Here is a 27979-nt window from a genome sequence, read left to right as displayed (position 1 = left end):
TTGGTTAAGTATTAAACTGAACCAATCTGTGCTTCAGTTATGGGAATGTAATTTCTGATTACTGTTTTTATATATCCTCTGCCTATATTTTATAGATTAAGGCAGTTGATAATGGTCGCCCTCAAAAGTCATCAACTACTAGACTCCATATTGAATGGATCTCCAAACCCAAACCATCCCCAGAGCCCATCGCATTTGAAGAATCATCTTTTACCTTTACTGTAATGGAAAGCGATCCAGTTGCTCACATGATTGGAGTGATATCTGTTGAGCCTCCTGGTACCCCTCTTTGGTTTGACATCATTGGTAAGCATTCCTCATAGATTTCGTTGTTCTTGTATAGGTTACACTGAAGAGAACCTGCATATGATTTTCTGGGTTTTGTGTACATGTCAGAATTTAAAATTGTAAGTAGGGCCTATCCTATAGGTAGAGAATTTGCTTTGAATTGTAATATTTGGATTGCAAAAATTTTCACAGTATAAAACATATATTAAACTTGTTTAAAGTAGGTACTCTATATCCACCAACTCATAATAGAAAAATAAGGTTTTTTTAAAAATGCATCAAGGAGTTACAGAGAAACCTACATATTTTGTTTCAAAAATGCAACTTCTGAATTTTTAATAACTGATATAAAACATGGCACATTATTATTTTTAATGAATACGGTTGGAACATGTACGTGTCTGTCACATTTCGTTATTTTATAGAGAATAGGCTTACAAAATTGTGAGTGTATAACTTAAAAATTATAGTGCCATCTATGATTTCTCAGTTTATTTACCTAATTTTCAATAAGAAGAAGGATCCATTAGATTATTCAACCTGTAATAAAATTTACATGCTGAAATCTTTTTTTCATGTCATTTAATTTAGCTCAGACATAGAATGTAATACAATAATCCCCCCTTATCGGTGGGGTATACATTCCATGACCTACAGTGGATGGATGCCTGGAAACTGTGGATAGTACCAAATCCCATTGCTGTCAGTTGGAACATGTTTTTCTTCATGTCTTCCACATTCAAATTTAATGCCTTTTCCATCTTAACAAAGCACTATCATGCACTGTGCCTATAACTTTTGCTGTTTGAGGTGTGACATGAAAACTAGCATGAATTTCTTTTTCCTTCTTCACAGTTTCACAGATAGAGCATTCGTTGTTACTATGGATCTTAGCAACCTCAACATATACCGTATTTTTTTTTCCTTTCTTTATTAAGAACTTCTACCTTCTCATTAAAGAAAGCACTTTACAGTTTCTCTTTGTCATATTCGAATTATCGGCACCACTGCTCTTGCACTATGGGTCCATTATTAAGTAAAACACAACAGGTCTTCAAATAGTTCATGGACAGAATCATATTATCTTTTAATTCCATTTTTCCATGAACTTTTTGAAATTCCCTCATAAGGGTGACTTGAACATAAGCACTGCAATGCCATGACAGTTGATTTGATAACCAAGACAACTACTAAGTGACTAATAAGTTCAGAGCATAGATAGCATGGGTATATGGGACAGAGGGATAATTCATGTCCCAGGCGAGACAGAGTGAGACGGAGAAAGATTTCATCATGCTACTCAGAACAGTGCACAATTTAAAACATATGAATTCTTTCTTTCTGGAATTTTCCATGTAATATTTTCAGAAACCACAAAATTTAGTAATTTCTGAAACAATGGAAAGCCAAGCCATAGGTAAGGGGGAACTACTATACTCTAGTCAACATACTTTTAAAAATTCACATTACACTTTGCTATCTTAGACCTTTTTCATTCTATTTCTTCACAATATTTTAATTACAAGGATATTTATGATCAGAAGTCTGTTTCGTGATTCATTTCTAGCTGGAACTACATATCCTTTTTGCCTCTTCCACCCTTGAGCCATGTTACCCCCAAATGCTCTTTCAGAAGGCTGAAGCTGACAGGCCACAGCAGGGATCGCAGGGTGGATGTGTGGTCCAGGCTTTACCTCTTGAACTTTCACACTTAGACGGTTGGGCTGTTTTCCCCAGTTGTGGTCATTGTATGAAATTGTTGATGTCATCAACACCTATGAAACCATTACAGCTTAGTTTTAAGAAAAAAAAAGAATATTTTCATAACCTACTATAATCAAAAATGCTTGCTTTCTGTTAACTTTTATCACATTTCCAGATTGACATGCTGCTGTGGTGCAGTATCTGACTTTGCTGTTTAATACCTACTGTGTTTAGAACTGGTTTCATTGATTGTTCTTCTTGTTCTGTGCTTGCTTTTCATGCTTGCTTGCTTCTTTTTGGCTGTGCCAGGAGATACACTTGCTAGAGAAGTTTTTTACATCTTTCAGATGACTTGTGACCTGAACTGTACAGCAGAAGGTATCTGCTGAGATCACATAATTTGCCTCAGATTATGAGATCTAAAATGAAAACATTGATTTTTTTTTAGAACTTTTTTATTTCCAGTGACTACTTTCATTGCTATTTCTTTTCAGTGTGCACATGGTGTCATTCATTCCAGTTGCAAATATGTCAACTTTTAATTCATCCCTAAATCTGTAGTTTTAGGTTTGCCTTAAAACTTTGTATGTGTGTGTTGTTTTGCTTTTTGGTTAGATTTAGTAGTAGAAAACTTCATCATAACATTAACACTTATTTTCATTCCATTTCATTTCATTGATTTAAGTATCTCAAACTCAATGGATTTGAAAAGAGAGTTTTATCTAGAATATAATTGAGGATACATTTGGATAATATTAATAGGACAGAAACTTTGGCTTCATTAAACCTTTGTATTTGACAAGAATGGGAAAAAAATCTTTTCAAATAATGTATAGTAGTTAGGAATAGTCTAAGTTAACTACCACTATTTTTTTCTGTTAACAGTTATTTTTGATAGTTATTTTATGAGGGCAATATGCTGAAACTATTACAGAAATTTTTTGAAAATTTTTTTGAAATTTGAAATTTAAACTTTTAAGTGGCCAATGATGTTTCATGTAGCTACTGAGATATAAATTGAAGAGATATTCAGAACCCCTGAAAAAGCAAATTGAAATGAACAGATTGGCAATATTAGCAATGTTTTATTGTTTTCTATTTCTTTCTTGCTTCCTCTCAATTAGTAGTTTTCTTGACAATTAGGGTTCAGTTTTGCCTTAGTATTGTTTTTCTAACTGGCCGCTCTTTCAGAATGCTTGTTTCTTGGTATCATTTTGATCACTATATTAGAAGTGTTTTTTTCACTGCCATTAAGTATTAGAAAGTCACAAAAAAATGACATATTTCCATCCTGTGATCTGTTTTTACTTTTATTTGTTCTAATTTAAACTAGGTGGCAACTATGACAGTCACTTTGATGTGGACAAGGGCACTGGAACCATCATTGTCGCCAAACCTCTTGATGCAGAGCAAAAATCAAACTATAACCTCACAGTGGAAGCTACAGATGGAAGCACCACCATCCTTACTCAGGTAAGGGAATTGCTAATGATGTATTTGTCCGAGGATTGAGGTAGCATTCTGATTTAAGGGTCCACAGACAATATGATAAGTTCTTTTTTTTTTCCGTGACCGGCAACGGATCGCAACCCTCAGTGTCACACCCGTACCGGATCGGGACCTGCTACGGGATCGCAGCCCTTGGTGTTGCTCCCGCACCTCGCTCAGCCAGTGAGCGGCCGGTCTGTATGTGGGATCCGAACCCTCAGCGGGAGCGCCGCTGCGCTTCCCAAGCGGCGCACTGTAGCAGTGCGCCACCGGGCCGGCACCCAATATGATAAGTTCTAAAATTTAAAGTCAGTATTTTGATATATCTTATACGCATACACACCGAGGATTTGGCGGGGGGCGGGGTGGGGGGTGGAATTAACTGTTAATCCTGATTTAGGTTTTACATATAATTAAGCAGTTTTAAAAATTTTGACAGAAGTCTTCGAAGACAAAAACAAAACCAAACCGTGTTGTTATGCTACCACAATCTTCTAATTTTATATTTATTTTTGATCTAAAGTAATGTAAAGTGAATCAATCACTGTTGAGGATGAATTGTCTAAGTCATTTTCAATAAAGCTGGTTAACGTGATTAATTAATCTTTTAAATCATTTTTAAAAATATTTTTTCCTCCTTGGCTACCTTAACTGGGGCAGTGAAAAATGACTGATAAAATTGGGGGGTTTTTGTTTGTTGTTTGTTTTTTGGTTTTTTTGCTTCTTAGGAAATTTTTAATTGCCTTTTTTAAAAAAATTTTTATTTATTGTAACGTACTTGATTGTATGTACCTGTGGGGTACAGAGTGGAATATCAATATCTGTATGCAATATATGATGCTCAAATCAGGATAATTAGTATATTCGACATTATACACTGTAATAATTTTTCATAGCTCTTTACCAATTCTTCCCTTAAGCCCCCTCCCCTCCCCCTTTCCTGTCTCTGGTAACCTCAGTTCTGTTGTTTCCTTTTGAAAGTTAAACATATTATTGTGATTGTTGTATCTTCCTTTTTAAAAATTTACATGTTTACTTTTTAGCTCCCACTTAGTGAGTGAAGGTATGTGGTATTTTTCTGTGCCTGGCTTATTTCACTTAATATAATTTTTTCTATACATGTTTCTGCAAAGGGCAGTATTTCATTCTTTTTCATGGCACAGTAAGTATATTCCATTGTGTAAATATACCACTTTTTCTTATCCAGTTGTCCAACAATAGACATTTAGGTTGGTTGCAGCTCTTGGCTATTGTAAATAGAGCTATAGGAAGCATAGAGGTTTAGGTATCCCTTCAACATGGTGATCTTCATTCCTTTGGTTATACACCCAGTGGTGGAATTGCTGGATCATATGGCAGTTCTCTCTGTAGTTGAGGAACCTCCATACTGTTTTCCTATTTACAGTCCCACCAACAGTGAAGGAGGGTTCTCCTTTCTCCACATCCTCACTGACATTTGTTAATTCTCTGTCCTGTTGGTAACAGACAGTCTAAATGGGGTGAGGTGATGTCTCACTGTGGTTTTGATTGCATTTGCCTGATGCTGAGTGATGTTGAGTATTTTTTCATGTGTCTGTTGTCCATTTGTATATATTCCTTTGAGAAGTGCCTATTCAACTCCTTTGACCATTTTTTAATTGGATATTTGTTTTTTTACCATTGAGTTCCTTATATATTCTGGATATGAATCCTTTGTCAGATGCATAGTTTGCAAATATTATCTCCCACTTTTAGGTTGTCTTTTCACTCTGTTAATTGTTTCTTTTGCTGTACAGAAGATTTTTAGTTTGTAAAATCCTATTTATTTTTCTTTTTGTTGCCCATGCTTTGGGGTAATATCCATAAAGTCTTTGCCCAGTCGTATGTCCTGAAGTTTTTCCCCTATGTTTTCTTTTGGTAGTTTTATAGTTTCAGGTCTTATATGTAAATCTTTGATCCATTCGGAGTTGATTTTGGTATATGGCAGGAGGTATAGATCTAGTTTCATTCTTCTACTTGTGGGTGTCAAGTTTTCCTGGCACCAATTATTGAAGAGGCAGTCTTTGCCCCAGTGTATGTTCTTGGTGCCTTTGTCAAAGCTCATTTGACTGTAAGTTTGTAGGTTGATTTATGGGTTCTCTATTCTGTTTCATTGGTCTGAGTGTCCCTTTTTATGCCAGTACCATGCTGTTTTGGTTACTGTAGCTTTGCAGTATAATTTGAAGTCAGTGTTAAGCCTCCAGCTTAATTTTTTTTGCTCAGAATTGCTTTGGCTATTTGAGGTCTTTTGCTATTTCATATGAATTTTAGGATTTTTTTTTTCTATTTCTGTGAAAAATGTCATTAGTATTTTGATGGAGATTGCATTGAATCTGTGGATCACTTTAGGTATTACCAGTGTTTATTCATGGAATGTCTTTCCATCTTCTGTGCCCTCTTTAATTTATTTCAGCAGTGATATGTAGTTCTTAGTAGTGATATGTAGAGCTCTTTCATCTCCTTGTTTAATTTGTTCCTGGGTGTTTTATTTTTTTTGGTGACTGTTGTAAATGAGCTAGCTTTCTTGATTTCTTTTTCTGCTAGTTCATTATTGGAGTATAAAATGCTACTGATTTTTGCATGTTGATTTCTAGTGTCTTTAGGTTTTTCTATGTATAGGATCATGTCATCTGCCAAGAGGGACAATTTGACTCATCTTTTCCAACTTGAATGCCCTTTATTTCTTTCTCTTGCCTGATTGCTCCAGCTGCTACTTCCAATACTGTTTTATATAGGAGTGGTGAGATTAGGAATCCTTGTCCTGTTCCTGTTCTTAAGGGAAAAACTTTCAGCTTTTCCCCATTCAGGATAATATTGGTGGTAGGTTTGTCATATATGGCTTTTATTATGTTGAGTTACTTTCCTTCTATACCTAATTTGCTGAGAGTCTTTATGAAGCTTTGTTAAATTTTGTCAAATGCTTTTTACATGTCTATTGAGATAATCATATGGTTTTTGTCCTTGATTTTTGTTGATGTGGTGTATCACATTTATTGACTTGCATATGTAGAACCATCCTTGCATCTCTGGGATGAATCCCACTTGATTGTGGTGTATAAGTTTTTGGATAGGTTGATGCCTTCTGCTAATATTTTATTGAGGGCTTTTGCGCCTATGTACATCAAAGATATTGGTCTGTAGTTTTCTTTTTTTGTTGTATCCTTGTCTGGTTTGGGTATCAGAGTCATGCTTGCCTCATAGAATGAGTTTGGAAGAATGGCCTCTTTCAATTTTTAAGAATAGTTTGAAGAGATTTGGTATTAATTCTTCTTTAAAGGCTTGGTAAAATTCAGCAGTAAAGTGATCCTGGGCTTTTCTTTGTTGGGAGATTGCTGATTCTTCAATCTCATTGCTTGTTATTGGTCTGTTCACGTTTTCTATTTCTTCTTGGTTCAGTCTTGGTAGTTTGTATGTGACGAGAAACTTATCTGTTTCCTCTAGGTTTTCAAATTTGTTAGTATATAGTTGTTTATAATACTCTGTAATGATTTGTATTTCTGTGGTTTCAGTTGTAGTGTCTCCTTTTTCATTTTGAATTTTTATTTGGTCTTCTATCTTCTTTTTTAAGTTAGCCTAGTTAATGGTTTGTGTATTTTGTTTATCTTCTCAAAAAACCCACTATGTGATTCATTGACCTTTTTTATCATTTTGGGGGTCTCTATTTCATTTAGTTCTGCTCTGATCTTAGTTATTTCTTTCCATCTACCAATTTTGGGATTGGATTGTTCTTGTTTTTCTAGTTCTTTGATGTGAAGCATTAGGTTGTTTATTTGAACTCTTTCTATTCTTTTGATGTAAGCATTTTTTGCAATAAACTTCCTCTTAGAACTGCTTTTGGAGCCTCCTATAGATTTTGGTATGATGTGTCTTTATTTTCATTAGTTTCAAGAAATCTTTGGATTTCCTGTTTAATTTCTTCTTGGACCCATATATTGTTCAGGAGCATGTTGTCTAATTTCCATGTGCTCTGTATAGTTTACTGGATCTCTTTTGTTGTTCATTTCTATTTTAATCTGTTGCGGTCTGAGAAGATACTTAAATGATTTCAGGTTTTTTTAATTTGTTGAGGCTTGATTTGTGACTCAGCATTCTAGAGAATGTTCCATGTGCTGATGAGAAGAATGTATATTCTGTGGTTGTTGGATGAAATTTTCTGTCAATATCTGCCAAGTCCAATTGGTCTAAAATGTGGCTTGTATCTTGTGTTTCTCTGTTGATTTGTTGCCTAGATGATCTTTCCAATGTTGAAAGAGGAGTGTTCAGGTCCCCAACTATTACTGTATTTGGATCTGTCTCTTTCTTTAGGTCTAATAGTGTTTGCTTTATGTATCTAGATGCTCCACTGTTGGGTGTATATATATTTATGATTGTATGTCTTCTTGCTTGATAGATCCTTTTATTATTACAGAGTGGCCTTCTTTGTCTCTTTTTATAGTTTTGAGTTTAAAGTCTCTTTTATCTGATTTAAGAATGACTATTCTTGCTCATTTTTATTTCCATCTATGTGGTATTTTGGTGGACTCATTTTCTTGTTTCTTCATATTTCTAGTGTATATGTGTTGATGTCTGGTCATCTGGTAGAGTAGTTGCTTCTATTATTCTCCTTCCTGGGACTCCACTGGTGACCCTCATTGTGTCATTTCAGTCTAGTGGCTGGTGGTCTGATGTATAGCGGCAGTGCATGCTGCTGTGGTAGCAGGCTGCCCTTTTGGTTGCAGTGATTATGGTAGTGGCTTCAGCGGACTGCCTGCATGGCAGTGGTGGCTCTGGTGGCAGTGTGCTGCTCACACAACAATGGCGGCTGCCCGATGGCACTGGCAGTGGCAGTGACTGCTGCAGTGGCAGTGACTGCTGCATTAGCAGTTGTAGCAGCCACCTGCTTGATTTTGGTGTCTGCAGTAGTGGCCCGTACAGCTACAGTGTCTGCAGTGCCAGTGGGGTTACCTTGCTGCAGCAACAGCATCAGTGGCTGCAACTGCCTCCCTGGCATCTGCAGTGTACTTGGTGGCAGCAGGCTTACCTCCTGGGAGCAGTAGTGGCACTAGCAGCTACATCTGCCTCTATCTCCCTTGTGTCTGCAGTGACACTGGGGTTACTTCATGGGGATAGCAGCAGTGCCAATGGCTACACCTGCCTCCCTTGTGTATGCGATGTTCCCAGCAGCAGCAGGGTTACCTTGTGGGGCTGGCAGCATCATCAGCTGCTGCAGCTACCTCCTCATGTCTGCAGTGTCCTTGGCAGCAGTGGGATTAACTCGCAGCAGCAGCAGTGGTGGTGGCGGTTGCAGCTGCCTCTTTCCCATGTGCAGAGTCTGCCACTGCAGCTATGGGCCACCTGCAGGACTGGTGCTGTGCAATGGGCAATGGTTCTGGGACAGCACAATAGGCTCCGGTGACTGCAGCTGTGGCAGTGATGGCAATGGGCCTATTTCAATCTTTTTCTATGGGAGGAATGTACCCTGTGCACCTCTAGTCCACCATCTTCCTGGAAGTCCCTGATAAAATTGTTCTAGTAATTTCTTTAACACATTTATTTGTTCCTATCTAATGATTAAGAGATGGTCAGATTACTGGGATTTCTAACTTACATGTTAAAACCCTATAAATTAAATTTAAATTCTCTGTTTTCTTATTAATTCTCTTTGACTCTCAGTGTGGGCTGTTTGAGCAGAAGGAACATTGCTGTATGAATAATCATCATGAGGTTTCAGAAGGAGGCAGAGAGTCATTCATTCATTTATTTAACAAATAGTTTTTAAACACTTGTTACATGTCAGGTATTCATTTTGAAAACTGAATAGTAGAAAACAAGAGGCAGAAAAACTGCCCTCTTGGAGGTTAAATTAGCATGGTAGAAGCTTATAGCTTATGTATAATCTGTTATGTCCTAAAAGAAAAAGGAAGAAGTTAAATGTTAGAGAATAAAATCCTTCTGAATTGCAATTTTCTAGCTTCAGATTATACTATTTTAAATCTTAAATGAGACAGATCATCTGCTAAATGATTTAGTTGTATTAAAGAATAAAATTACAGTTTATGCTATCTTTTTAATTAATAAGCAAGTGGATAATTTAAAGCCAATTGTGAAAAGATTTTATTCCTTTAATGTGTATATTTTTAATGTATGTAAAATTGATATATGTGTGCTATAATATAAGCTTTGGGGGTCATTTCAAGATTGTTATGTAAAAGTTCCAGTATAGCATTAAAATTTTAATTTTGTCAGTAGTTGTTCTCATTCTAGAGACAAGCATAATCAATTCATTTTCTTGCTCTTTAAAAATAAGCCCTTGAAGTTAAACTTTAGAGCATGAAAGTGAGGATAAAAACATCAAGAATTGTGATAAATCTAAAAAAAGTAATTCTGAGAGAAGTTTAAACAGTATAACTGTGGACCAGTTTACATAATGAACTAACCAGAAATCTAGCAAAAGGAACTTAATAAGTAGTGGGAATGGCCAAGCATTCTCAATGCTAAGAATGATGCATCAACCTGCAGCATTTATCATTTACTACATAAACCAATAATTAGCAATGCACCTCTTTCCCCAAAATTGTATTTTTTGTTAGTACAGTTAAAGGCTTAGTATGAAATACGATGTACATTGACTAGCATTTCTGTAAAACCCAGGAAATATATTCTAGTTTTGTTTTTTTTTCAGGGACACAGTATCTGTAATTTTAGTGTTTCATTTCTGCTTCTGTAACTGGTCATTTTCAGAAGATTTTGGTAATATCCTAATGAATTGCTGGCAGGGAGAGGTAGTCAGAATATAAGAGAATAGTTACAGAGCCCAGGTTGACCCGTTAAGGTGTGGGACAAAGGGAGCAATCAGTAGTTAGGGTTAGGTTTCCAATCTGGGGCTGAGAACAGAGAGATAGGAATCTTGGGAGCTGAGCAGCAGGTGTCACATGAAGAGGAACACAGACATCAGAACTGGATTGATAAGGCCCTGGAACACGGCAGGGTAGATTCAGGTTTGGAGGTAAAATCCAAAAGCCCCACAGAGCAGGGTTTGTGCATGCAGGTCAGTAGCCACAGATGCCAGATCGGCAAAGGTGCAGGAGAGCATTGTAGGTCAAGCAGGGTATATGTGCAGCTGAGGTGGGCGGTGCGAGGGTCGTAAAAGCATTGCCAGTGCTCTGCTGACCCAGCTCTTCTCCTTGCTTTCCTGTCCTTCCATTTTCTGCTTAGGGTGCTGACCAGTGTTAATTCGCATCACTTTTCTTTATCTTGTATCTCCAGGTAACTTACCAAATCCAGTTAACATTTTTTTCTTTCTTCAAAACAGCTTCACTTTCACATTTTCTTTCATTTTTCTCTCGAGCATCAACATTATGTACTCTGAGACAGTCAGCTTGGTTTGAATTTCAGCTCTGCCTCTTGCTCCTCTCCATGGGCAGCTATAACCTTCTCTGCTTCCATTTTCTTGTCTGGAAAATGGGGGTAGTAATAATCATGCTCATAGAGTTCTTAGGAGGGTTAAGTGAGATGACAGGCAGTGTGCGTGCTCTTACAGCTTTTAGAGCCTGTCACCAGTAAACACTCAGAAAGTGTTCGCACTTGTACATCAACACTGGTTTGGGCTCTTGTCCCCCTGCCTGACACTCACTTCACCTTCCTATCTCTATTCTGTGTCCCTGCAATTCATCTTGAACTGCCTGCTGCCAGAATGGCCAGCCTGACTGAGAAGAGGAGCCCCCTGCCTGACACTCACTTCACCTTCCTATCTCTATTCTGTGTCCCTGCAATTCATCTTGTACTGCCTGCTGCCAGAATGGCCAGCCTGACTGAGAAGAGGAAGAAAAAGTGAATCTCCTCTGTTTAAAAGGTTCAGAGTGTACAGGGTACTTCAAAAAGTTCTTGGAAAAAATAGAATTAAAAAATAATACGTTTCTTTCCAAGAACTTTTTGAAGTACCCTCCTACAGGATGTGTAGTTCTCCAGCTTCATTTCAGATGTCAAGGCTCTGCACATATGATTCCACCTACCTCCTGCTCCTTTACTGTATTAGCCCTTAGTTCCAGGTCCTTCTCTCCAGTCTCTAAAAGATAGGGGTTCAGTTCCACTTCTTGCCTTCATGTCTTTGACAGAGCTCTTCCCAATTAGCATTTACCTACCAACCTAAAACCTACTCAAGCAAGGAATTACCTCCTTGTTAAGAGCTTTCTGAATGTCCAGGCCACTCTCTGGACTCTTAAAAGCTTATTTGGTAATAGAAGAGACATACCCTAGGCTTTGTATGTACAAGACATGGCCTGTTGAGGCTGAAACCTTCATAAGGGCAGGGACTGTTGCATACTTACTGTGCACCCTCAGTGCTGTGTAGGCAAGTGCTGAACATGTAAGTGCCCAATAAATATGTTTCAATCAAATTCCCTCATCAAAAAGGGTTGTTTTTACTTTCAGCTATTTCTCCTTAATAGTGATAAGTTGATCTTGGAGCAGAATTAAACTTCTCTGCCCAATACTCATCATGGGAAAAGTAATTTTTAAATTTTAGTGGAAATGAATATATAATGATTTAATTTATAGAAATTACCTTGATAGCCATCCCTTCTGGATCATAATTGACCCTTAACGGTGAGGCATCTGTAGTTTTAAATGTTTGCATAACTTTCACATAAAACCTTTTCGTGGTTTGGTGAATGCATTTAGTATTCATATAAAATTCAGTGTTGCAAATCTATCATGTTTCAGTCTTTTATGAGAACACTGGTAAAGCCTTGTACTAGTGTGGTTAACAGCTTTACCTGTGATTTGTGGGACTTTGGCCTCCTGTGTCACTTGGACTAGCAAATCCCTTTGTTCTGTATGAGCCAATGAAGCTCAGGTTTCTTGTTCATAAATTGTAAACTATCTTTTGAAGTCGGTAGTGATTTCCACCATGCCTTATCCATATATGTCTTTTCATTCTGAAAATTAATCCTGTTATTGTCAAAGTAGATGTTTCTTGTTTCTTGTTTTTGTTTTTGTTTTTTTGAGTTTTTTAACATCTGCTTTTTTATGTAAATTTTTTTATGTTGACATATTTAAGACGGCTTATCATTTAAATCTATTTCAGTTGCTTTTAGGAAATAAACATATTTGCCACTTATACACAGGTTTTGTGATCACAAAAGCATTCTAAAATACATTTCTAATTTTCCTTTTTATATGTTAAAAAACCTATTATCAAGAATTTGGGTTGTCAAAGATTAGAATGAGAAATTTAGATAGTATAACCATCTGTCACACTCACCTCAATAGGTTGGTAGTTACAGATTGAAATCTGATACAGGAAATTAGTCTTCTGTAAATCCTGATAAACTAAATTCTGTTATCTTTACATGAATAATCTACAGGTATCTCCTCTATGAAGACCTAAGAAAAATTAATTCTACATTTGAGAAAGAGATGTTACTTGTCTCCAAGTTAGTTTCAAAAATTTAGAAAGGTCTTTGTTGTCTTCCTCATATTTAGATAATATATCAATGAGAAAATTGTTTAGATATTTTTGATTCTAGATTTTTGTTGTTTTTACCTCTCATTATTTGTACTTTATTTTGCTAAAATATCGGTACATTTACATAGATTTTTTTTTCCTGATTAAGTATGAAAACATCATAGTTAGGAATATTATGTGAGTCATTTTTTCATTCATTACAGGTATTCATCAAAGTAATAGATACAAATGACCATCGTCCTCAGTTTTCTACATCAAAATATGAAGTTGTTATTCCTGAAGATACAGCTCCAGAAACAGAAATTTTGCAAATCAGTGCTATGGATAAGGATGAGAAAAACAAACTAATCTACACTCTGCAGAGCAGTATAGATCCATTGAGTCTCAAGAAATTTCGTCTTGATCCTGCAACTGGCTCTCTCTATACTTCTGAAAAACTTGATCATGAAGCCATTCACCAGCATGTTCTTACAGTCATGGTATGGCATTCTGCTTGTCCTTCTGCCACATTTGATTCCTGAAAGGTTTCATGTGTTCAAGAGTGATTTTTAGTCACTTATAAGGAAAACCCCAACAGGACTGATAATGTGTTGATTCTTTTAGGTACGGGATCAAGATGTCCCTGTTAAACGCAACTTTGCAAGGATTGTTGTTAACGTCAGCGACACAAATGACCATGCCCCGTGGTTCACCAGTTCCTCCTATGAAGGGCGGGTTTATGAATCAGCAGCTGTCGGCTCAGTTGTGTTGCAGGTTACAGCTCTGGACAAGGACAAAGGAAAAAATGCTGAAGTGCTGTACTCAATTGAATCAGGTATTTTTGGAGCACTCAACAGAGTTTTAACTTTGCACTCGTTAAAGTATATTTCTTTTCTAAAATCAATTCTAGGCATTGAAGACAGTGTATCACTTCTCTATTACTGCAAAAATCGCTTCATTTGATCTCTAGCTGCCGTTTTACATATTAAGAGAAAGTGAAAATTTTTTTAAAATTTTTTTTTTAGCTTTTAATCCGTCAGAGAGCAAAGGTAGAGTCCTAACTAAGTTTGGGTAAGATTCTTGGGGATTCACAATATTAGCATAATTCAAGGCTCTGAGAAGTCCTACAGTAAAGAAAACTTTATTTGACCAATTCAGTATTTCCAAAATTATTTTAACCACACAATAATTTCCTTCCATAAGTAATATCAGCTAACTATGAAACATACTTAGGGAAATGCTGGCCTAGTAATTTTTAGTGAGAGAGTATTTTCTCTTGGACAGAACAGGAAATTCCATGATAAAACTAGTTCTTCCGATTCTAATTGGGTCAAGTCTCAGAAGGAGGGGGTTGTGCCCCTCTCACCCCTTCCAGGTTTTTTATGTTTTGTTTTTTGTTTTTGCCACTTTCACCCCCATGTACCTTTAAGAGTTGAGTTTCATTCATGGAATTGAGTTGTTGCAGTAGGCCCCAGAGTTGGGACTGGGACTAGAAAAAATGTTGAAGAGGCTAAGGGGCCTGCCAGAGTTGGGCGTGAAGCTACAAGGGCAAGGAAGCTGTAGGCCTGGAATTTTCTTCTAGGTATGATAGTTCAAGAGATCTAGAGTGCTGCTGGTGATAACAAGCAGGAGTATCACCAAGAAGCAGTCATGGCAAAGCAGAATCTTTTTGTTCTCCGTTCTGTTTTGTGCTGCCATTCACTCATTCATTTTTTCCTTCCATGGACTGATTAAATTAAGCCTGATTTATGTGCCAGGTGCCATTTTAGGAGAGTTTATACATATACTTGATAGGTAGGGATTACCATTCGTCCACAGATATACATCTTGTAAAACAATTCTGCCCTGATTGAAGCAGGGATCTGCTTTGGAACATATGATTTATACTGTCAGAAATCACCTTGCCTTGGGACTTTCCGTACTGATGTCAGACACTATACGTAAGTGATTAAATGTTGTGACAGCAGTTTACATTTTTCCATCTTCCTCAGTGCAAGTGTTAGTATATGTAATATAGTCTCTTTTATTCTTGTCTTTGTAATGATTTTAGAGAATTGAGAGATTCCATTTAACTTGGCTTTTTTTTTTTTTTTAATTCATAGCTCTACACACCTAGAAATATCTCTCCTAGGCATTACAATTGGTAGAGGTGTAGATGAACTATAGATCATATCAAAATTTAATAAGAAAAAACACCTGAGTAAATGGAGAGTCACTAAAAAATACTGATGTGTTTTGTATGTTTAAACTATTTTTATTTCTTAATATATTTGAAATTTCATTTGTTTTCCTTAAAACAACCAAATTGAGTTCATTACTCACAAATAAGATTTCATATGCTGCCTGTGATTGCAGTGTTAAAGTGTATTGTAGTGTGGTTAGTGCTTTGAATAAAGATGAAGTTTTTTTCCACTGGTTCAGAAATTTAGCAGTTAGAAAAACAGTGCATTCCGTTTGTGCATGCCTGAGCACTTCAATAAAGTAATTTTGTCATAGACAGACTGACTGAGTTTATGTAGGAGAAAATGTTAAACTTTCCCTTAGCTTTCACATAATTTTCAACAACTGGGTGGTTAAAATATGATTGTTGGTGTCTGAGTAAAGGCATGTACATTCCTTAAATGCTTATGATGACTGATAGGATTAGTAATTTGGTATTCTAAGAATGGAACTCTGTCTCCCTCAAAGAATAGATAATACCAATGACCTATTCCGATGTAGAACTGGGACTTGTAAGAAACTATTTTTCAGTTTGGTAGTATAAAAATTGTGCTAAATAATTTCTTTATAGGAAACCACTGCCATTAAAATGCAGTAGGATTTGTATATATGTACATCTGAATAGCCTGGGCTATAAAATGTTCCTACTGCCTTTCCTTTAATAGTTTATTCATAATCACCTGCTTCTAATTTGTGTCTAATTATACTTAATAAAGTTCAAAAGACTAGTTACAAATTCAGTCCATGACACTGCATGTTTAATTAGCAGCAATTTATTGAGCAAAAGGTTTGGTCTGATTAGGAGTCTTTAAGGGAAAACAGGATTAATTTTAAAAGATATTTTCAATAACAATTGAATTAGGTGCTAGAGAAACATCAGTGCCATACTCTGGGCTATATGGTGTTTTCTTCTTTTTATTTCTTTTTAAAAAGTAGATTATGAGACTACTATTTCAAAACCGTTATAATACCTGGAAATAGAAGACAGTTAGAATTGTCCTATTCAGGGGCCGGCCCCGTGGTGCACTCGGGAGAGTGCAGTGCTGGGAGCACAGCGGCGCTTCTGCCACGGGTTCGGATCCTATATAGGACTGGCCGGTGCGCTCACTGGCTGAGCGCGGTGCGGCCGGTCATGAAAAAGACAAAAAAAAAAAAAGAAGAAGAAATGTCCTATTCAAATACAGAGAACAATTTAAGGTTATTTAGAAATCACTAATATTTCAGCCAAAGTGAATGAATAAGCCCCCAACCTGGTACAAACTTCTACCACTGCGTTGTTAATTCGTTTGCAAATGCTCTATGTGTATTTCAGTGTTTGGTGAATGTGCTTAATAGATCAGGCAGGAACACGTGCCAGTCAGCAGCCCTCAGTGTTCACATAAACAGCCCTCACTTAAAATATAATGTTGCTTTCCCATCTGCAAATCTGATGATTTCTGCCTTAATATATGTAGGTATGTGGGATCCATATATTAAATCACTAGCTGGGTTTCTCTTTAACCTTATTATCAGTGACAAGCTCAAAGCTGTCTTTATTAAAGTCAGGGTACTCCAGATAATAAAGAATGTTTCTGAATTTTACATGGCTGTTAAAGAGCAAGGTTGTAATACATGCTATAAAGAATAACCAGGGTAAAGGGTCAGAAATAGTCATCCTCAATAGCGAGGTCAAGGATGGCCTCATGATCACTCTTTCAAAGCAGGGGCGTTCGGGTAAAACCTGAATGGATGGATGGATGAGTGGAGAATCAATGAGAATAGCTGGGGAAGGCTGTTCTGGAGAGGGCTAGGTCAAGGATGGCCTCATGATCACTCTTTCAAAGCAGGGGCGTTCGGGTAAAACCTGAATGAATGGATGGATGAGTGGAGAATCAATGAGAATAGCTGGGGAAGGCTGTTCTGGAGAGGGCTCTGAGATGATGTGCTCTTCTGATCAAGGAGCAAGGAGGAGACCAGTGTGGCTGTAGGGCAGGAAACAAGTTGTGCAGAAAGTAGTGTGTCCTAACACTGCCAGCCTGCTTCAGTGCAGATAAAATGTATTCATTCCTCCTTCTGAGGTCTTGCATATTTGAAGCTTTAATGGCAAAATGGATTTCATGATGCGATATAAGAGAGAAATGCGTATAGGTGAATGAATATAAAATATGGTAAGTAGGCCAGCTGCTTTATTAGTACGCACATAGGAAAGTCTGACGGATGGGAATAAAGACGGTTGCCAGAGGTTGCCGCACTCTCCTATGTCAGGCCATGCAGTCAGTCATAATTTTGGAAGGTGGTGGTGATGCACAGGTAGGGTGAGAGAGGATCTTGGCATTCTGGTGATTGCCTAAAACACAATGAGAGGGAATCTGGGATCGTTGACTCTTATAAACATAGACAGGCCGGAAATTAGTGTCTGAGCAGCCTGGCAGAGGCAACAGGACCCCATTCATGGGCCAGGGTTCAGCTCAGTGCTTCAGGGCCTAGAGAAAGCCTGGGCCTCCTCCCTGCTGCAGACTGAGGCACCGCCTCAGGGCCTGGATGCAGAGCCAGGCCAACTTAATGAAAACCAAACTGGTCTGGCCTCAGAAAAGATTGTCATGGATTTTTGGAAAATGTATTAAAGGAAAGAAATGAAGACCATGGAGGAAGCGTTTACTGTTAATGATGTGGAGAAAGACATGCTTGCATAATCCCCTGGTTTGTAGATCACACTAAGTAGTTCTGGTCTATGAAATGCTGGCACTGATTGAAAACCTAGAGGAAGAAGAATTTGAGAAAGTGGTTAAGTAGCAAGTCAGCTTTGTTTTGGGTGAGGTATAATAGTTCATTTGGGGAAAATAAATTTAGTTCTATAACTAGGATAATAAACTGTGGATTCCTGTTTATGACACAGAAAAGGGGTGGAGGGTTCATGTGTGGATCGGACCTGGGGACCCTCACACTGCCTTATTCTATCCGCAAAGGCTATAGAGAGCTGCTGGATTCTTGAAAAAGATTTCAATAAGTGATATAAAACTATGGGATATTGTGGAGTTGTGGTTGTAGCTCTGTGGGTGTGTGTGTACAGAGAGAGATCCATTCTAAAAAGGTCCAAAGAAAAGCAAGAGAAACAATCTATCCTAGAGCAATCAATCAGCTTCAACAATATTGACATTTTAGGCCAGATAATTTTTGGTTGTAGGGGGCTGTCCTGTGCATTGTAGGATGTTTAGCAGCATCCCTGTTCTCTACCCAGTAGATGTCAGTAGCACCCTTAACCCCCAAGTTGTGACAACTAGAAGTATCTCCAGACATCACCAAATATCTCCTTTGGGTCAAAATTGCCCCTAGTTGAGAACTATTGACCTAGAATATAAATTGACCTGAAAAACAATTAAAAGGGAATATTGTTAAAATCTTCAAAACCTATAAAGTGTGGTGAGTTGCACAAACTTATTCATCAGGTCCCTGAATATTAAAATTAAGGGACAGCTCTCTTGAAGCTTGATATGCATTTTCTTAGTGAATTGAAGTCTTGCTTTTCATAACACAGAAGAATCTCGAGAATTTGCAAGTGGTAAATGCTGAAAATATACACATATTCCAGAAGAGTTTTGAGGGACTCTTAGAAAATTATTAACTCAATTTTTTAATGAAAGGATAACCATGTCTTCAACAACACATTCCCAGTTCAGCCAGTAGAGTGAGTTTTGGGTTTAGGTGCAGAGTGGTGTTTCTTCTGTTTCTTGCTTTTCATAATTTATGGATGATTTCTGAAAAGTATGCCTTGCTTTAAGTGTATAAAAATGAAACAAGTTGAAGGTTCCATTCAAATACTGATATACCCCAAATTTCTGCTTAACTTCAGGGTATAATTTTTAAAGATATCTTTGTTTCTGCTTTTCCAACTACTGTTTTTTTTGCTCTTCGTATTTTTTTCTAACATGTATTTTTTTCTCCCCTTCCAGGAAATATTGGATATTCTTTTACAATTGATCCTGTCTTGGGCTCTATAAAAACTGCCAAAGAATTAGATCGAAGTAACCAAGTGGAATATGATTTAATGGTAAAAGCTACAGATAAAGGCAATCCACCAATGAGTGAAATAACTTCTGTGCATATCTTCGTCACAATTGCTGACAATGCCTCTCCTAAGTTTACATCAAAAGAATATTCTGTTGAAATTAGTGAAATTATCAGCATTGGGAGTTTTGTTGGAATGGTTACAGCCCACAGTCAGTCATCAGTGATATATGAAATAAGAGATGGAAATATAGGTGATGCTTTTGATATTAATCCACATTCTGGAAGTATCATCACTCAGAAAGCCCTGGATTTTGAAACTTTGTCCATTTATACATTGATAATACAAGGAACTAACATGGCTGGTTTGTCCACTAATACAACTGTTCTAGTGCATCTACAGGATGAGAATGACAACTTACCAGTTTTTGTGCAGGCAGAATACACAGGACTTATTAGCGAATCGGCTTCAATTAACAGTGTGGTCCTGACCGACAGGAATGTCCCACTAGTGATTCGAGCAACTGATGCTGATAAAGAATCAAATGCTTTGCTTGTTTATCACATTGTTGAACCATCTATACACAAATATTTTGCTATTGATTCTAGCACTGGTGCTATTCATACAGTACTGAGTTTGGACTATGAAGAAACAAGTATTTTTCACTTTACTGTACAAGTGCATGACATGGGAACACCACGTTTATTTGCAGAATATGCAGCTAATGTTACTATACATGTAATTGACATTAATGACTGCCCTCCTGTGTTCTCCAAATCATTATACGAAGCATCTCTTTTATTACCAACATACAAAGGAGTAAAAGTCATCACAGTAAATGCTACAGATGCTGATTCAAGCACATTCTCACAGTTAATGTACTCTATCACCGAAGGCAACATTGGGGAAAAGTTTTTTATGAACTACAAGACTGGTACTATAACTGTACAAAACACAACTCAGTTAAGAAGCCGCTATGAGTTAGCCATCAGAGCTTCTGATGGCAGATTTGCCAGCTTTACCTCTGTGAAAATTAACGTGAAAGAAAGCAAAGAAAGTCAACTAAAGTTCACCCAAGATTTCTACTCTGCAGTAGTGAAAGAGAATTCCACTGAACCCAAAACATTAGCTGTCATTACTGCTATCGGGAATCCAATCAATGAGCCTTTGTTTTATCATATCCTCAACCCAGATCGCAGATTTAAAATAAGCCGCACTTCAGGGGTACTGTCAACCACCGGTATACCATTTGATCGTGAACAGCAGGAGGCATTTGATGTGGTCGTGGAAGTGACAGAAGAACATAAGCCTGCAGCAGTGGCCCACGTTGTTGTGAAGGTCCTCATAGAAGACCAAAATGATAATGCACCAGTGTTTGTCAACCTTCCCTACTATGCTGTTGTGAAAGTGGATACTGAGCTAGGCCATGTCATTCGCTATGTTACCGCTGTAGACAGAGATAGTGGCAGAAATGGGGATGTGTATTACTACCTTAAGGAACATCACGAACACTTTCAAATTGGATCCTTAGGTGAAATTTCACTGAAAAAGCAGTTTGAACTTGACACCTTAAATAAAGAATATCTTGTCACAGTGGTTGCAAAAGATGGCGGAGACCCAGCTTTTTCAGCTGAAGTTATAGTTCCAATCACTGTTATGAATAAAGCCATGCCTGTGTTTGAAAAACCTTTCTATAGTGCAGAGATTCCAGAGAATATCCAGATGCACAGCCCAGTTGTCCACATACAGGCCAACAGTCCAGAAGGGTTGAAAGTGTTCTACAGTATCACAGACGGAGATCCTTTTAGCCAGTTTACTATTAACTTTAACACTGGAGTTATAAACGTCATCGCTCCTCTGGATTTTGAGTCCCACCCAGCATATAAACTGAGCATACGAGCAACTGACTCCCTGACTGGTACTCACGCTGAAGTGTTTGTTGACATAATAGTGGAAGACATCAATGATAACCCTCCCGTGTTTGTTCAGCAGTCTTATGCTGCAACCCTGTCTGAGGCATCTGTAATTGGGACAGCTGTCATTCAAGTTAGAGCAACAGATTCCGATTCCGAACCAAATAGAGGAATTTCATACCAGATGTTTGGGAATCATAGCAAGAGTCATGATCATTTTCACATAGACAGCAGCACCGGTCTCATTTCACTAGTCAGAACTTTGGATTATGAACAGTTTCAGCAGCACAAGATTTTTGTAAGGGCTGTTGATAGTGGCATGCCACCACTAAGCAGTGATGTGATTGTCACCGTGGATGTCACTGACCTCAATGATAATCCGCCACTCTTTGACCAACAAATTTATGAAGCCAAAATTAGTGAGCATGCCACTCATGGGCATTTTGTGACATGTGTAAAAGCCTATGATGCAGACAGTTCAGACATAGATAAGCTGGAATATTCCATTTTGTCTGGCAATGATCATAAAAATTTTGTCATTGATAGTAAAACAGGGATTATCACTCTCTCCAGACTGCGCCGGCACACCTTGAAGCCATTTTACAGTCTTAACATTTCTGTTTCTGATGGAGTTTTTAGAAGTTCAGCTCAGGTTCATGTAACTGTAATTGGAGGCAATTTGCACAGTCCTGTTTTTCTTCAAAACGAGTATGAAGTGGAACTAGGTGAAAACGCCCCCTTACATACCCTGGTGATTGAGGTTAAAGCAACTGATGGGGATTCTGGTATTTATGGTCACATTACTTACCATATTGTAAATGACTTTGCCAAAGACAGATTTTACACAAATGAGAGAGGACAGATATTTACTTTGGAAAAACTTGATCGAGAAACCCCAGCAGAGAAAGTAATCTCAGTTCGTTTAATGGCTAAGGATGCTGGAGGAAAAGTTGCTTTCTGCACCATTAATGTCATCCTTACAGACGACAATGATAACGCACCACAGTTCCGAGCAACCAAGTATGAAGTGAACATCGGATCAAATGCTGCCAAAGGGACATCAGTCCTCAAGGTTCTTGCAAGTGATGCTGATGAAGGATCCAATGCAGACGTCACCTATGCAATTGAAGCAGATTCTGAAAGCGTTAAAGAGAATTTGGAAATTAACAAACTGTCTGGTGTAATTACTACAAAAGAAAGCTTAATCGGCTTAGAAAATGAATTCTTTACTTTCTTTGTGAGAGCTGTGGATAATGGGTCTCCACCAAAAGAGTCCCTTGTTCCTGTTTATGTTAAAATACTTCCACCAGAAATGCAGCTTCCCAAATTTTCAGAACCATTTTATACCTATACAGTTTCAGAAGACATGCCTATTGGAACAGAAATAGATCTCATCCGAGCAGAACATAGCGGGATTGTTCTCTACAGCCTAGTCAAAGGGAATACTCCTGAAAGTAATAGGGATGAGTTCTTTGTGATTGACAGACAGAGTGGGAGACTGAAACTAGAGAAGAGTCTTGATCATGAGACAACTAAGTGGTATCAGTTTTCCATACTTGCCAGGTGCACTTTAGGTGACTATGAGGTGGTGGCTTCTGTAGATGTTAGTATCCAAGTGAAAGATGCAAATGATAACAGCCCGGTCTTGGAGTCTAATCCATATGAGGCATTTATTGTTGAAAACCTACCAGGGGGAAGTAGAGTCATCCAGATCAGGGCATCTGATCTAGACTCAGGACCCAATGGCCAAGTTATGTATAGTCTAGATCAGTCACAAAGTATAGAAGTCATTGAATCTTTTGCCATCAACATGGAAACAGGCTGGATTACAACCCTAAAGGAACTTGACCATGAAGAGAGAGACAATTACCAGATTAAAGTGGTTGCATCAGATCATGGTGAAAATGTTCAGCTCTCCTCCACAGCCATCGTAGATGTTACTGTCACTGATGTCAACGATAGTCCACCACGATTCACGGCAGAGATTTATAAAGGGACTGTGAGTGAAGATGATCCGCCAGGTGGTGTAATTGCCATCTTAAGTACCACGGATGCTGATTCTGAAGAGATTAACAGACAAGTTACATATTTCATAACAGGTAAAAAAATGTAAACCAAATGATTTATTTTAAAATTAAGTTGTATTAGAAGAATAAATTCTTAGATAAGTATTTTATGGAGATTGGGAGTTGAAGGGATGATTTTAGTTAAGAATATTTATAATAAATAGAAATAACATCTGTTAAACTACATTTCAGATTCTCTACCTGAGCAAAACTAATAGTTGTTTCATTAGACTTTTTCATTTTTATCTCGTTCTATTGAACTTTATGTATAGTGCATAATAAGTATATTATAATAAAAAATAACTAGCTTCAGTGTAGGCTAAATTGTTTTTAGTGGTCATTACATTTTATTTGGCTTAATTCTGTGTTTAAATATCCATTTAAATGCTGCTTTGATTTTTTTTGTAAATAGGAATTTTAATAATATCAAATTTTTTTCTAAATGCTTAATTCTTTTAAACCATAAAATGATATATCTTTTGTATAGTTTATTTTTACTGTTATTTATTTTTCTCCTTATGCCAACAAATTTGTCATCTTTTTCCATTGATTTATAGGAGGAGATGCTTTGGGACAGTTTGCTATTGAAAATATACAGAATGAATGGAAGGTCTATGTGAAGAAACCTCTAGATAGGGAAAAAAGGGACAGTTATCTTCTGATGATCACAGCAACTGATGGGACCTTCTCATCCAAAGCTATAGTTGAAGTGAAAGTTCTTGATGCAAATGACAACAGTCCAGTATGTGAAAAGGTAGGCTACTCTTCCCTTAGGTTTGTGTACTATGAATTTAAATTTCTTTTTTAATCCTTTCAATAGGACTGTCATTCAGTGTTGTGGTGTAATTCAAGTGTGTTTTGTATTATAACCATTTACTGTTGAAGCGGAGGTGAGTGTTAACTGGGGCAAGACTTGGAAAAGCTTTAGAACTATTTTGGGGAATGCTAAATAGGTCAAACATCTTGTTCTAAAAAACTACATTGTGGACAGGAATACAGTTGTATCTAACTTTAAAATGCTCTGGAAACTTTTCATCTAGAGATTCTCTTAATTTGGGGATAAGGTTATTTTGGGAGAAATATCTGGCCATCAATTGTACAAAAAAATGTTTTGCTTTAACAAACTGTTTTGGGGCACTTGCTCTTCTACACACTAGAGAACCTGAGAGGTTAGTGATATGGCTTCTGCACCTGTGCAGCTCACCGTTTAATGAAAGTATAAAACATAAATCCAAAAAGAGCTGTTACCCTCCAAGGTTAAGATGAGGGCAATGGGACTCGAGCGGAAGTGGCCGCTTGAGCTGGAGGATGAGGAAAAGCCGTTCAGAGACAGGGCTTGGGCCCAGCCTTTGGGAGGAGTGATTAGATAACCAGGAGTGGAAGCAGAAAGGCAGTGGAGCGGGAGGTGTGGGTGAAAGCAGTTGTGGGCATAGTAACAGTTTGCCAGAAGTGGGGAATTGGTGTTAGAAGTTATGGAGAAAAAGTTTGGGTGGAGAAAGAGTAAACTGGATTATGGAGGACTGTGGAGATCATTCCGGGGAATTAGAACTCTATCCTAGAGAAAATAGGGACTCTGAATCCTTGTATATTTGAAAGGTAATGACACGAGCCAAGAGTTCCTTAAAGAAGGTCAGTTAGGTAGTATTGTGTCCTCTATTTAGATAAGGAGTGAAAACAAGGGATGGTCCAATAGGCAGAGGAGGCAGAGGAATGAAAGGACAAAAGACACTGCATGGGGACAACTGGTAGCCTTTGGTCCCTGTCTGGGTGTGACAACATGACGTGTGTTGGGTCAGGATTGACTTTAGTGTTTACTACACAAATGTTTGGAAGAAAGACCAAGGCAATGACAAAGATATGCCTGGAGCAGGAATTGGTTTTAGAGGAAGCACATTGAGTTCCATTTCAGATTTGTTGAATTTAAGGCAATGGCACATTCAGTTGAATGTCGTTTTTAGATATTTAGAGATGGTGAGCTTGAAGATGGATATTAGGAGAGAATATGTAAACTTGACAGTTTCTACGGATAGCTGATAGTTGAATTCACTTGAGAGGACACTAATAAAAGGGGGAAAAGAGACGAGTATTTTTAAAGAGAGGAGGAGGCAGAAATGGAAGGAAGAGGATGATACTGGTGCAAGTGACATCAAGGGTGAAAGGGGAGAGAACTTTTAGAAGGTGGGGTGGGGAGCAGAAGTGTCCCAGAGCTAAAAAAAAAAAAAAGATGGTTGGGATGTGAAACAAAGCATTTAGATTCTGTGACAGACTTGGAGATGGCAGTCTGGGTATCCTAATGTGGTTGGATGCCTGACTGCAGATTAAAGAGTGTGTGTTAATGAAAGGACGAAGATTGAGAGAAAGGAAGGAAGAAGAGTGTGATAGATTAAGAGAAATCTGGATAGAAGGGAAAGTGATTTTGAAGAGAGCCAAAGGAATTGGAGGACGCTGCAGGTGCAGGAAGTATGAGACGTGTTAGAGCAGTAGAAAGTGGCAGAGCTGTTCTCAGGGAAATGGATTCTTAAAAATCAGTCACAAGGGAAAGTGGAACTTCTGAGGGATGAAGAGTTAATTCCAATCCATATTTGTACTTTTTGGTGATTGTATGTGAGATATATATATATGAGGAGGATATATCCTCTTACAGAAACTAAATGTGCATCTTTTGTTGTTTTTTAGTACTTTCATATTATTTGGATGTAATGCATATATCATCTTTGGGAATAACAAAACTAGGACACCAGATCATTTGACTTCATCAGTATTGCAAAATATCCTGTTTCATGAGTCATACAATGTCGTTCACCCATAATTGATCTCATATTAAGAAAATAAATTCAACAAAAATCTTAATCTGTTTCTCGTACATTTGCTTATGGCATGGGTTCCTAAATAATTGAAGCTAGAAGCAACTCTTTATCAGGCTTGAGAGTTGCGGCACATGTGAAGAGAGAGGGGATCAAGCAAGAGTAATAGAAGGGCCTGAGCTTTATCTGTCCCCCTCTGTGACCCTGGAGAATCTTTGTTTTCTCCCATCACACAAAGATCGCTTCTCTCCCAACCGCAATTATTTGATAATGTGCTAGAAACACTTGCAAACAATAAATTGCTGTATTTGGAAATAAGTAGATATGATGTAACAGGTATTTACTGTCTCCAATTTTTAGGTAAATATGGAGCCATCTTACATTTTCTCATAATCTGGTCAGACCTTTTCAAGGATATAGAGTTGCTAACTGTTACGTGGCTTCTCCTTATTTTACATGTGTTTTATAAGAGAAATAGTTTTAAAAGCTCTTTGGATTTTAACTTTAGTCATTTCCCATGTTTTCTGTGGCCAACGTTAAATGGTTTCTTTTCTTTTATTCCCTTGGCAGTCATGCTGATGACTTTAAATGTTTTTATACTAACAATATTGTTTAAAATCTTTGTAGACCTTATATTCAGACTCCATTCCTGAAGACACCCTTCCTGGGAAATTGATCATGCAGGTCTCTGCTACAGATGCAGATATTCGTTCCAACGCTGAAATTACTTACTCATTATTTGGCTCAAGTGCAGAAAAATTCAGACTAAATCCAGACACAGGTAATGATGGAGTTTGGAACAAAAATAATTGTGTATTCCAACAAAATCATATATGGATGATTTTAGATCACACAGAATTTGAAATTACATTTCGTGCTTTTCATATTTACTCTGATGCTATGAAATTGAGATCTTTCAGAAATTTAAATAACAATTTAGTGTGTGAAATTTGGGGTGAGACAAAATAACAGCAACATTTTCACCTACTTGATCCAAGGATTTGAAATTTAGAAGTTGTTTACACAAATTCTTTTTAAAAAATAACTCAGAAGTTAACGTTTATCTTTAGCTTTGTGTTATCCATTTTATGTATATAGCTAGCATGTTTCCTTAAATTTGTGACCATAAATTAAGAAAAATAACTCAGAAGTTAACGTTTATCTTTAGCTTTGTGTTATCCATTTTATGTATATAGCATGTTTCCTTAAATTTGTGACCATAAATTAAGATTTTCATAATTAAAATGATTCATGATATTTTATTCATCTGTAAATAGTTTTCTTCTTATAATTTGTATTTTGTTAAAATTTGGATCAAGAAAGCTTTCTTATTTTCCTCCTGAAGAACTAATTATTAATATATGAGTCTAATTTTAGAGGCAAAAATTTTTTTTAATTTGGAAAGTTAGGTTGCTATTTTACTTTTGCAACAATGTATACTATGTAAGAGGTTCTAGCCTCAGATCTTTATTGCTTAAAGAGCTAGCAGCTGGCAAGTTTGGAAACCTGTGCTCACATAGTTGTTGAGTCTGTCATTGATAAAATTGTTCTCCAAAGGAAGGCTATTACTCAGATTTTATAATTGTAAGAAAAAAGGGGAAGAAATAAGATGCGTGATTGCAGCTCCATCTTCAAGTGAGTTCATTTAATTTTAAATTTCAAGTGAGTTCATTTATTTTTGTTTTTAGGTGAACTGAAAACATTAGCCCCCCTTGATCGCGAGGAGCAAGCAGTTTATAATCTTCTGGTCAAGGCCACAGATGGAGGTGGAAGATTCTGTCAAGCTAATATTGTGCTCACATTAGAAGATGTAAATGATAATGCCCCTGAATTCTCTGCTGATCCTTACACCATTACTGTGTTTGAGAACACAGAGCCTGGGACACTGCTAACCAGAGTGCAGGCCACAGATGCAGATGCAGGTATCCTCTAGAAGATGCTTTTGCACTGAGATCCTAGGAGCCTCTGTTATAAAACACATGCCAAATTCAGCCTGTTTAGCTCCCCTTACTTCACACATGTTGAATACCTTGTTGTTGCAGAATGAAGTCTTTAGAATAATTCATTCA

The 27979-nt window shown here is 37.3% G+C and overlaps 1 protein-coding gene across 2 annotated transcripts in view; it reads left to right on the top strand.

Annotated features, from left to right (window-relative positions):
• The window catches only part of FAT1 (FAT atypical cadherin 1), a 138612-nt gene that overhangs the window by 87893 nt on the left and 22740 nt on the right, over positions 1 to 27979 (top strand). For both annotated transcript variants that reach the window (XM_008577432.1, XM_008577431.1), the window contains exons 6-13: positions 96 to 306; positions 3326 to 3465; positions 13147 to 13422; positions 13547 to 13757; positions 19072 to 23139; positions 23664 to 23860; positions 26538 to 26691; positions 27599 to 27832. In XM_008577432.1, the coding sequence (XP_008575654.1) occupies positions 96 to 306; positions 3326 to 3465; positions 13147 to 13422; positions 13547 to 13757; positions 19072 to 23139; positions 23664 to 23860; positions 26538 to 26691; positions 27599 to 27832 (5491 nt within the window). The remainder of the gene's footprint in view (positions 1 to 95; positions 307 to 3325; positions 3466 to 13146; positions 13423 to 13546; positions 13758 to 19071; positions 23140 to 23663; positions 23861 to 26537; positions 26692 to 27598; positions 27833 to 27979) is intronic.

This window comes from Galeopterus variegatus, unplaced genomic scaffold, assembly GCF_000696425.1.
Source record: "Galeopterus variegatus unplaced genomic scaffold, G_variegatus-3.0.2 Scaffold1508, whole genome shotgun sequence".
Classification (NCBI taxonomy): domain Eukaryota; kingdom Metazoa; phylum Chordata; class Mammalia; order Dermoptera; family Cynocephalidae; genus Galeopterus; species Galeopterus variegatus.
Note: the sequence above shows the minus strand (reverse complement) of the source record. Positions and strands in the feature narration are given on the sequence as shown.